Source organism: Labrus mixtus, chromosome 14 (genome assembly GCF_963584025.1).
Source record: "Labrus mixtus chromosome 14, fLabMix1.1, whole genome shotgun sequence".
NCBI classification, from domain to species: Eukaryota; Metazoa; Chordata; class Actinopteri; order Labriformes; family Labridae; genus Labrus; species Labrus mixtus.
The window spans coordinates 20,474,465-20,486,610 of record NC_083625.1 but is presented as its reverse complement, the minus strand read 5'-3'; the positions used below and the strand labels follow the sequence as shown (position 1 = coordinate 20,486,610).

At 37.4% G+C, this 12,146-nt stretch overlaps 1 protein-coding gene across 2 annotated transcripts; it reads right to left on the bottom strand.

Moving 5' to 3' along the window:
• Positions 1 to 262: 262 nt before the first annotated feature.
• Positions 263 to 3,261, bottom strand: LOC132988360 (E3 ubiquitin-protein ligase RNF26-like). 2 transcript variants are annotated; one of them, XM_061055718.1, is made up of 3 exons: positions 3,150 to 3,261; positions 2,958 to 3,054; positions 263 to 2,132 (listed from the first exon to the last, which is right to left on the bottom strand). In XM_061055718.1, the coding sequence occupies exons 2-3, from the start codon at positions 2,961 to 2,963 to the stop codon at positions 861 to 863; spliced, it is 1,278 nt and encodes a 425-aa protein (XP_060911701.1). In that variant the 5' UTR covers positions 2,964 to 3,054; positions 3,150 to 3,261; the 3' UTR covers positions 263 to 860. The 2 variants fall into 2 exon arrangements, with proteins under 2 accessions (XP_060911701.1, XP_060911702.1); XM_061055719.1 differs by lacking the exon at positions 2,958 to 3,054.
• Positions 3,262 to 12,146: the final 8,885 nt, after the last annotated feature.

Below are 12,146 nucleotides of genomic sequence, written 5' to 3'. Positions count from 1 at the left end.
CATTTTGCTTTTTAAGTGATTCCCACTTGTGCTTCTTCCCCATTCTAATTCATGCTACATGATATTAAGGCTTTATTACTTTCAACACGCTGCAAAAAAACAGCAAAACAAATGACAAATGTATTAAAGGAAAAGTGAAACACAACTTCTAGTGAAGTATAAAACATTCACATTTATCATGAAAACAGTTTGGGAATCAGGAACAGTATTGAATAATTAAATCACCTGGAATACATTTTTGGATTTAAAGAAAATCAAGGAATAATATCTTAAACTTCAGCTTTAATAAATAACACGAGCAGAAAGTAAGGCATAAATATAAGAAGCAGTATGATAAAGAAAAGGAGGAATTTGGCAGTTTGAAGGAATAAAATTCACTTAATATGAACTTCCACAGTAGATGTGCAGTCTTCTTACACATATTTGACAACCTTCATATGTTTACATAAATGTTCAAATATATATATATATATAGTATATAGTTATATTATATATATATATATATATAAAATAATAATACTGTACATATTTCAAACGTCTTGGCACAAATCCTCACATGTAATTATCCAGTGTTGATTATCAGCAGCAGCTACAAACAAAAAAAAGATTTGTTGTTGTTTTGGCTTATGTGAACATACATGGACTTTTTTTTTCATGATGAAAAAGCAAAGTGCACAAATACTTTTCAGAGGAGTGGAAAAGTCCTGACTTGTTTTTTTTTTTATTTTTTAGAAAATATTGCAACATGTAATAAACAAACAGACCAGCAGTTGGCACTTCTTGATACATAAGGATTTCTTCGTTTAACATCCAGACTTACAAAGATTTATCATAGTGCAGCAAAAGAAACAGTTTGTTGGTCAGAGAAAGACGTCCATGGTCTTTGTGATTGGCTGCCTGCAGAGCGGACAGCACCGTTGCTGCACGGCTCGGCGCTGCGTCAGGATGTCGGCGCAGTGTCTACAGAGGCAGAGGTGACGACACGGCAGCAGCAGCACCGTCTTACTCTGGTCCTGACAGATGACACACTTTTTCCTCTCCTCCTGCTCCTTCAGCAAGCTGAGCAGCTCCATGTCTGTCAGAGGGCCGATGACATCAGGAGATTTTTTTTTAGTGGAAATTTTGGTCTTGCTGCTGCTTGCTGGCTTGCTGTCATCCCGAGTATGGAGCGGCAGAGAGTCTGGCGGGCTTGGTTCAGTCTCTGGCACGTTGGTCTCAGTATTTAGAATACCTGTGTGTGTGTGCGGAGGCCTTGTTCTGCTCACGTCCTGTGCTGTGTGGATGTAGACATCCTGATTGGCCAGAGCTTGTTCCACAAGAGTTTGAATGTGACCCGCTCCTTGGAGAGCGCTCATGAATCTGACACTCAGGCGTGCAGCGTGGACAGGAAGTGTTGGGTTCATGAACAGCAGAGCAATCAAGATGACGACAGCGGTGATGAGCAGGACATGCAAGTCTAACGTGAAAACACTGAGGAAAACTCGTCCCAGTGCAGCCAGGAAGTCCAACAGCAGTTGGCAGGGGGTCCACAGCAGCACAGAGGCCCCGACCAGGCAGCTGTACAGGAAGGTCAGCAAAGTCAGAGCCAGATCCACCACCCTGTGCAAAGGATCCGCCACCACCTCCCACACCCCAACCAGCACAGAGGCACAGTTCTGCGTGCTGATGAGGACAATGTTGATCACTGTGTTGACAAAATAAAGCACAAGGCTGAGCGCGATGCAGAGGCCTTCACACGTCTGTCGCAGGATGCAGCTTCCTGATATGAACCCGCGGTGCAGCACGTCTTTTATTCGCCACCCCACGTGACAGAAGAGGTGTCCCACCATCTTGAAGCTTTCGAGCACCCCGCCCAGCATCTGCAGCCAGCCCTCCACCACCTGCAGGGCCCCACAGGCCGCGCAGGAGACGGCCTCCGTGGCAGTGAGGAAGGAGAAGAGAGCGAAGTTCCAGTACTCGACCAAACTGGAGCTGCTCAGGGCGACCATCGTGCTGTGCAGGGAGGTACCGACGCCGGACAGGAAGCGAAGCAGCCCGGTAAACGCCCTGACGAGCAGGTCGAGCAGCAGGCAGCAGGCGTCCACACATCTCCCAACGGCAAGAGAGACAACGTTCACTTCATCCATATTAGGCTGAGAGACGAGAGAGGGGGAGAGTGAGCTGCATCAATCAGCCACTGATAGACAATTTACATATTTAAAGAGACCACTAATATTTTTAGAACGGGTGAGCGCACATCTGACCCTAACTAGACTAAACATTCTTCTACGGAGGAAATTCTTCGGTTACAGAGGGACTATTGGACATTAAAACGTACTTACGGTGAAACTGCAACTACTATTGAATTTCATTTTTTCCCCCAGATAACGAAGTCTAAACTACATTTAAAGGTCAAACTTCAACTAAAGAAATGAAAAGGAAATGGTTGTCCATGTTGATTGTCATGATTTTCTGATTTTATTTGCTCCAATACAGGATCAGACAGTGAAGAGAGAAATGACTTTTTTACATGGTACTGACTCTTAGCATCATGGCCTGAACAGTACATGTCAACACGCTATACCTTCATCTTTAAGGCCAGATAAAATGTGTTTACACTTTGGTTAATACCAATAAAATAACTAATAACCCATGCACCAATATTTATATTTAACATTTGTTTCGAGTTAACACAAAGGGGTCTTCAAAGTAGTGAGTCAGTGTTGTCATGAGATGCTAACCATAGTGCACTTTATTTATGTCTCATTTAAGTGAACAGATATTGGGGGCTTACAATGAAAGCAAAACATGTCACAAGTTACAATCAATTTGAATTATAATTACTGTGTATAGTGTTAATGCCGAATTTACAAGAGGTTATGGTTAGTTTAAATGAAGTACTCTAATGTCGTTTTCTTTTACACTGTAAGTTTAGATTTCTTAACAGAGTTTCGCATAAGGACAGAACCGTAACATACCCTCATATCTAAACTTGTTTGTATAGTTGTTATCCGTTATCTCCCATGTCGGAGTAATAACCAGCAGAGGCAAACCACACCCATTAGCATCAGATAGCTGCTTAGAAACATATACAAAACAAAACAAGCTTTCCGTGAAAAACAAACAAAACCGAAAACAGTACGTGACAAAAGAGAGACAGCATGACTTACGGTGACCACATGGCGCGAGGGGGATTAATAACAGGCACGTGTACATACTATAGTAGATATTAGGCACATTTTAGCATGTTTTCATCATTTTTTTTTCTTCTTCGTTGTGTTTGATGTAGGAACCAGCCAGCAACGTAAAAGCTGCATTACGCCACCTCCCTTTACTTTGGTGTATTACAACACACAAAACACCACAATTCAATTCAATTCAATTCAAAAAACTTTATTTGTCCCCGGGGGGCAATTCACAGAGCAGTAAAATAACAACAGTGCAAGTACGAAACATTTTAACCTAAATATAAAGTGACAATTTAAATACAACTTAAAGCTTAAACTTAACTTAAAATATAAAATATAAAAGAGTAGATATAAGTGGACAGTGATCGGACTAACAGATGTAAACAGATGTAACCATAACTATGTGCAGTAGTGACCAGATGACCAGAACTATGTGCAATAAACTAGAAATAAATATATATATACAGAGCTATGTGCAAGTAGGCAAATACTAAATGACAAGTTAATAAGGTGCATGGTGAATAATGGAACAACAGAACTAATATATACAATATAACTGTAAAGGTAAAAATGAGATAAATAAAGTGACCGTAGTGCAATGATGGATAAGAGACAACAGGAATAAAGTAACCAGAACTGGATGAATACTGAAATAGACAAGTGGTGTAAGATGTACTGAAATATGTATTTGAAAGCAAAAAGCATTACTTAAAAATGATCTAGCCTATTTAAAGTAGGCATAATAATTTTTAATTTCTGTCTCTTTCAGAAAGCATGAGAAGCTTCACAATTGCACCCCCCCCCCCCCCCCCCCCCCCCCACACACACACACACACACTGCAGTCTAAATGCTTTTCACATGAAAAAGACAATACTGTAGGCTATACATGAGCAAGTAAGACTGTTACTTTCAGTGTTACTTTTTTTTTTTGTTGCGTTTTTCAATGGTTAACCAACCATAATGCGATTTCCATTAAAGCATAATAAAATAGAGGGGCATTAACTGTTCTATTATTATATTTTATTCCCTTATATGTTTCAGGTAGATTTGTAAAATACAACAGGAAACCAAACTTTTATAAAAAGAAGTATATATAGGAATATAAAAGGAATACAATCTGCATTTAGTCTAGACATGTTTAATCCAATCTGCCACAGCTTAACTGGATACCCTAGAAATTAATTGCTTTTTGTTTAGCTACAGTATAAGCGTTTAAATACGATGTCTCATGTCCACCCCCTCAGAAATCCAGTCGCAATCCAATACAACTGTACCTGAAGAAAAGGAAAAAATAATGCTCCCGGAGAAAACAATACTGACATCAAACTAATGGAAGGAGCCCCAGTCCCCTCAATACCTCAGACAGGTTTTCACCACCTGCCTCAAAAGCGGGCACTTTCCCTCACCCTGGAAAACAGCAGTTGTTACAATGATCCATAAACCTGGCAAAGACCTTCAAACCCCACAAGCTAATGCGCCATCAACCTCCTCATCCATGTTTGAAAAGGATACTTACCTACCGTCTCACCAACCAGTCAATCATTTAGTCCCCCACAACAACAGTAAACACCCCCTATCATTCATCCTGCATCTGAAAAAAGACCCCCAGCAGCCAACCCTCAGTAGTTTCTTCCCCACCATAACTGCCTGAGCTCATATCACACATCAGGCACACTCCCATCAATGACAACAGTATCAATTCTAGGCCTACATAGACCCACAAACAAATGTTCTTTTAGTTTGTTTTGGTTAATTCATTTTTGTTTTGGTGCCTTGGTCTGCATGTGTCCTGTAACCTCTTGAGTCGTCCGCCTCCTTAAGCCTCGGCTACCACCACTGAAGACCCCATCCATGTATAGGAATGGGCACAAGCCCTGAGCTATCCTCAGGCTCATGATCTTTTAGACTTAGACCTCTCTCATTTTTAACTCTGACTAACTTCTTTGCAGAACTCCGTCCAAGAAAGGAAAAAGTTGTTTTCCTTTCTTGTTTTTTTTTTTTTATTATTGCCATTTTACTGTTTTATGTTGTTACTTTCCCTTCCCACTGTCTTCCAGATCCTGCTACAGCTGCCACATTGCTCAATTAGACAAACTCTATGCTGTTTAATCAACATCTGATAGCTGTGTTAGAGTTTTATAAATGCATGATGTGTAACTCATGATGTGCATTAAGGTAAATTCCTGTTAACTGTTTAAAAACATTAATCACTTGAATTTTCCCCCAAAGTGTTTTTGGGTTGGGTTAAATGTAGGGTTGGGTTATGGGTTATGATTTTTGTTTGGTTTGTATGTTGGCAGCAAAATATGTCAACAAAAATATTTAAAAAAATTCCCTCAAAAGGTCAAATTCATTTACATACTAGATGTATCAGCAAAAGTAAAAAACAAAAAGTCAGAGAAGTCAGCAGAATTCATATCTGGCATCACATTTAAAATGATTTTTTTCTTCAAAAATGTTTTCAAATAGGGACACTGGTGGCACAGTGGAACAGTGGGTAGTGCGCACGCCCCTTGTATGGAGGCTGTAGTTCTCCAAGCGGGCGGCCCAGGATCGCATGGCTCCATTCCTGCATGTCATTCCCCACTCTCTCTCTCTCTGATTTCAGACTCTATCCACTTTCCTATCTCTCCATTCAAGGCACGAAAAAAAAAGAAAAAAAAATGTTTTCAAATAAGTTGATTATATTTTAAAGTTTCAGACTAAGTTGCATGTGATCCACTTTTAAATATTGAAAAAGTTGGCTCATCTTTAAACCATCTTGTTTGAAAAGAATCGTTGGAATACATTACCCTCTATTTTCTCTAGATTGTTTTGTAGATTTTGTTTATTTGTTTGTTTATTTTATTTTGTTTGTTTGTGTTAAAAATAATAATATCAATGAAGTGCTCTTTCAATACACAAATCATTTGCAGGTTCTTGTTTTTATATTGTGGGTGTTCCATGAAAGACCAGAAGGTGGCAGTACCACACATCAATTGGGTTAACTGTGAAGATGTTCATACTGAACAAATCAGTGTGTGACCAACATGTTGTAACTAGCCTGCTCGGGCAAAAACATTTATTTCAAGGCACAAACATGATTTAATATATGTGGATGTATATGATTTAAATTATATATGTTATATGTTATTATAAGACATTTAAGAAGACGTAGTAGTAAAAAACTCAGCCATATTAGCCCTATTTGTTTCAGACTATTAAAATAGATTCACCTACATCCCCTATCTGCCCCCTCACATAAATGGCCCATTAAAGTATAAACTCATCCCTTCAGCTGTTTATCTTTTCTATTCTGATCATACAGAGGCAATCGTTTTGCTGTGTAGCTTTATTCTGCTACAGTTTATATGACATAATGACCCACAATTAACTTCATTAGACGTTACTATTAGAGTAAAATCACAGATGAATATGGTAGACTGTTGACATAGATATTAAACTCCTTCATGTTGTTATAAATGGAGAGATACAAGGTTGTAAATGATTGTTCATTCTGTGGGGATACTGGGTGTTATATTAGCGTAAAAACCTGTGCTTGTTTGCCATTATTATGTTTTTTTTTTCTTTGGGTGAAATTTTTATGAATGTAGCTTGCTATAAAATCTCTTTTGTATAATCAATTAAAGACACAATAATCAATATGCAAACTACACATCTTTTGATCCCTCAAAAATTGTTGCTGTGTTTAATTCACAGAATGGTCTGAAGCTGACAAGAAAAAACGAAAGAACATCTCCTTTCACATGCTAGCTTAGCTTTGCCACAGGTTTGCAATAGCAATGACTGTTGTCTGTTTATGCACAAAATTGAGAGTTGTATCTCCAATATTTTAAAAGTAATCACCATCAGGACAAGCTAATTTTACAAGCTAACACAGTCTTTAATATCGGTCCACATTAAGCTATACTGTTGAATTATTTTTTATTTTTATTGTTTGCAATGAGGCCTTTTAAAATGAATTAAACCTTTATGGAAACATTATTCAAGTCTAATGCATTCCATCCCAACAAGTTAGCAATGAGTGAAGCTTGAGTGGCAGCAGGATGTGTTTGATTTTTCTTATCTCTCTTTAACAAAAAATGTTTTTAGGAAAAATCTGCAACTACTGTCTGAAATTTTAGATAAATTTCTTACTACAACATATTACACTACTTTTACAAATGTAATGACACCGGATCCCTACAGTTTACAAACGTGTACGTTTACCAACTTAATCATGAACAGATGTAAAATCTTAACATGTATGTTAAGTGTATTTATTCTGTTTAAATAACTTATTTGCTATTAACAATTAATTAATCTTCAATATAACTTTAAGCCTGTTGGGAGTAAATGGACTTGGTAAATGGACTTGAGCTTATATAGTGCCTTTAAAGTCTTCCCACTACTCAGAGCGCTTTCTTATATCTTCCTGCTCTGTTGTCTCAAAGGTTCCTCTGGATCGTTGGTGGGGACGGCCTGCTGCTGTAGATAACAAATATACTATATTATTATAAAGAATAAGGTCTTTTATCTGCTGTCTTCAGATAATGTTTGTTATGAATTGGCGCTATACAAATAAAGATTACTTGCTTGAGTTATCGATTGATTTTACGTCACACTTTTTGTTGGCTGTTGGGGCACAAGGCAAAAATTCTCTGACTCCAAATGCAAATGTTACAGCCACAATGTTAATATGTCCATGTCAAATAAACAAATAAATAATTACTTAGTCAGCATTTTAGTCATTTACTATCATTTTAAATGTTCTTTTTCCTCTTCCTCTTTTTTCCTCTTTCTTTTTTCAAACTAAGACGTATAACTCATCTTCATTTTCCTTTAGTGTCTTTCATTGACAAACTTAGGTTTTCACAGGAATAACACATGCCATGTTTGCAGTGCAACAAGAGTGAGAGCTTCCTACTGTCATTGCAAACTTTGCTAATTTGGAGTTTTATGCTGTGGTTTTATTTGTCGGCCCTCAGCATTTTCCTGCCTTGCCCGTTTACAAGCAAAATTAAATGTTGTGGAGAGAGTGTTGAGCCTTGCTGTGCCGCATCCCAAATAGCTATTGGCTACACATCAGTTTAGCTAGCAGCAGCTTGTGATGGAAGATTTTGTGATTAAACTCCACCCCTCGCTCATGTGTATTCAAGGAAACAGAAGTTCTTTTACATCAATTGCTGGACTTTAAACATATAATAATTGGGATTTAACTTAATTTATTAAGGCTAAAATGGAATTTCCACACTTAGCAACTCTGAATATTCATAGTAAAATAACCACATATCAGGGAAGTTTAATGCAACACATTTTACAAGTTATTGATCCCCCCCCCCCCCCCACTGACAAAGTGTTATCGCCTGTTGTGCTGCATCCCAACTAACTAGCGGCTGCAGCAGCATGAAGGCTAAGCTAGCAGCAGCCTGAAGGCTAAGCTAGCAGCAGGAGCCTGTGTTGGAGGGGTTAAACTCGCTGACATTTATTCTCGCATGCAGACTGTGTCAAGGTGAGCAGAAACAACCAGCGAGGCCATAAAAGGCTTCGGTTTTTATGACTTGCCCCCATCATCAAACTTTCCATAAAGTGGAGTTTTATGGCTGTTAGCGGGTTAATGGTTCACCTGTAGACAGGTGACAGGGGGGAACAAGATGGACGCCCAGTTCGAACACGCACACACACACTATCCTGTTTATCTCTTCTTCTGAAATGTTCTGCTTCCTTTGCTTCCTTCTTCTCTTTGCTCTGTCCTCTTTCTTACCTGTTCGAGAATAAAAAATAAATCAAACAAACTAATTAAGGTGTCGTCTGATATAATGTAAGGAGCGAGTAATGTTACTGTTCGCGCAATCTTTTGCACTTTAACAAATTTTACTTGTAGCTTTTTAACTGTATATTTTGTATTGTAATTTTTTTTTCAATTGAACAGGTTTCTGACCCTGATTATTACGTTTATTTATTGTCATAATTCTGTTTTTTTGCTATCAGTTTTTCTGGTAGAATCTAGAAAATGAAAGATAGAAAAAGACGACCTGATTATCTGGCTGTGACCTCTCACTTACATCATAACAACATGGATGCAGATATTGATTGGATTTATTTATTGTAACTCTCAGTGCTACTAGACAGAACCAAAAATACTTATTTTATATGTATTTAATCAACGTTTATAAAAAAAATTAAAACAGTTAAATTACATTTTTATAATCCATTTAAATCGATGTAACCTAAAGAACAGAATGTTTCAAACACGTTTTACAACAAACAAATAAGGGCGAGGACATTACTGTTAAATCAATGAGAAATAAAATACAGTAATGGCATAGACACAGGTACAGGCAGTGCATAGAGACATTCTGATGAATATTTAAGAGTCTTTATGTTTGAAGCAAGCCCATTTTTTCTCTCCATCTCCTTTCCTCTTTTAAAAGTCACATCATAAAAATAATTTTCTCCGTACCGCCGATAGAGTTCTAGTGTTTATGAAGACTCTCATGATGGGAGGATTCCTTTAGTTGTTGCTTTTTTGCTCACAACCATGAAAATGTTTAGGAATAGTGTTGTAATACTCAAGACCACTTTTTGAAGGTCCTGGTGTCATCTCGGTCCCCAAATGTAGTCTTGTCCTGGTCCCGGGGCACTCTGGTTTCGGGTATGTCTTTGTCTCGATTGTGGTCTTTCAACTTCCAACTTTACTTTATTGTCCCCGAGGGGAAATTTGTTTCGTTGCCAGGTGAGAACAACTATGTGAAAATAACAACTACATAGAACACAGAAACATAGAATCAGACAATATAAACAACAAACACCATGAGCGGCATTAAATACATAAATACAGGAGTTCATCAGGTAACAACAGGGGACTGAGAATGTATAAAAACGTTGATAAAACCATCATCAAAAGCAGAATAAAAAAACATTTTCAGTCATCAGTCAGCAGGGTCATCATTGGCGTTCAGAAGCTTGATGGCCTGAGTAATAAAATCATTTTTTAACCTGTTGGACTTTGCTTTTGGCACTCTGTATCTCCTGCCTGAAGGCAGGAGCTCAAACTCACCAAACAGAGGATGTTGAGGACACTGTAAGATGTCTCGAGCTTTAGCTGCAGCTTTCTTTTTGAAGGTGAGAGACAGATCAGGTAGTTTCACACTAATGATCTTACTGGCAACTTTAATGATGTGTTGCAACCTGTTTTTGTCACCTATTGACAAACTACTAAACCAAGTAATGATGCCAAAAGTGAGGACAGAGGTCTTGATGACAACACGACCTTTAACTGAGAACTTCAGGAATTTTCCAACGATACAGTGAGGTGAAGGAGAAATCCAATATCATATCCAGAGTCTCTGCAATCAGTCCCAATTCTTTCCAAAAAAGTTTGAGATATGGACCAGATCAATGGTACTAATGGTCCTGCGATACCAGGAGGAAGTGTGGATGGAACGCAGGCCAGATCAACAGTATGATCTCTCTGCAAAGCTGAAATCTCTTGACCACTTCTGACCATATTTTCAAAGAAAAACTAACACATTGATTTTGTAGCTGGTGTGCTTCATTAAATCTGTCAGGACAGAAAAAAAATAACCATTAAAGACAGATCAATGTCTTTCCTTTTAGCCTCATGAGCCAACAGATTGTAATCCCTCAGACAAGTAGAGCCATGCAGCTTGACCGTCTTTATCTACACTCGACTCAACTGTTTTTCTGCCAACATGATGCACATGCACTTGTGACATAATTGTGACGTCTACTACAAACTGGTTTATTCGTTTCAAATATGTTCTATGCATCTGCAATGAACACATTTGACAGAAAGCTGTCAAAGCTCAGTGTTTGACAAAACTACTACTTTTTTTGTTTGATTGATTGATTAAATTTATTTCAGACATATCAAATAAAATCAAACATATCAAAAATACAAAACAAAATGAAAAGCACGAAAATACAATAAACAAAAAACAATGCTCAAATAATTAAAAAAAAAAGAAAGAGAAAAAGAAAATTACATATATTCAATTGATATGCCTGAAAAGGAGTAGGAAGAAGTATAAAACTTATTTAACCCTACCCCTTTTCCACAGCTCAATAATTAATATTTATTAAATTAACTGCATGTGTTCCTTATAAGCTCTCTATATATACAATCTATCTGTATACAATTTGCTATACTATTATTATTTATATAATTTTTTTCCTTCTTAAAGCTCTCCTGTCATCCAAAACTTGTTGGTTTTATTTAAAACTTTTTTCCACCTTTATACATCCAAGTGTGTCAGGCATAGAGAAAAAAATAAATGGGATGTTTGCTAACAGAGACTTTATTGTTTCTTTTATATGAAGATCCTTAAGAAAAATAATGGCCAAAAACAATCATTTATTGCAATCATCATCATCATCACCAATCTTTATAAAATACAAGATGAACTTAAAAATAAGCTTTAATCTTTAATGTAAGAAATGTTTCTCTCTCATTCATGCATATCAAATAATACTGATATGATTTTAAAAATAATAATTTAAAGTTTGTTATAAAAAATGTCATAACAAATATTTTTCAAAAAACAAATAGAATATATACATAGAAATGATTTACAATCAGCTACTGTTGAACAGAAGCTGTTCACATTATGCAAGATCAATATAACGTCTATCAAACACTCAAAAACACAAATACTGGTGTTTGTGTGTGTGTGTGTGTGTGTGTGTGTGTGTGTGTGTGTGTGTGTGTGTGTGTGTGTGTGTGTGTGAGATGAGGATTATTGTGGCTTTTATGTGATTTTACTGCAGCAGACTAAACTAAATACTCATCAGTGTAAAACAATAAATCTCCCATAAATCCATAAAGACGCAGATAATTCCTCTTCAGACGAGGACCAGGCGACGAGAAGCAGGACCAGTAACAAGGGACGGTAGATGGTTTGAATCCCTGCAGCACAGTGCACATGAGCAGGGCCAGTGTTGAACTGTCTTTGAAAATGTAACAATTAACAATGATT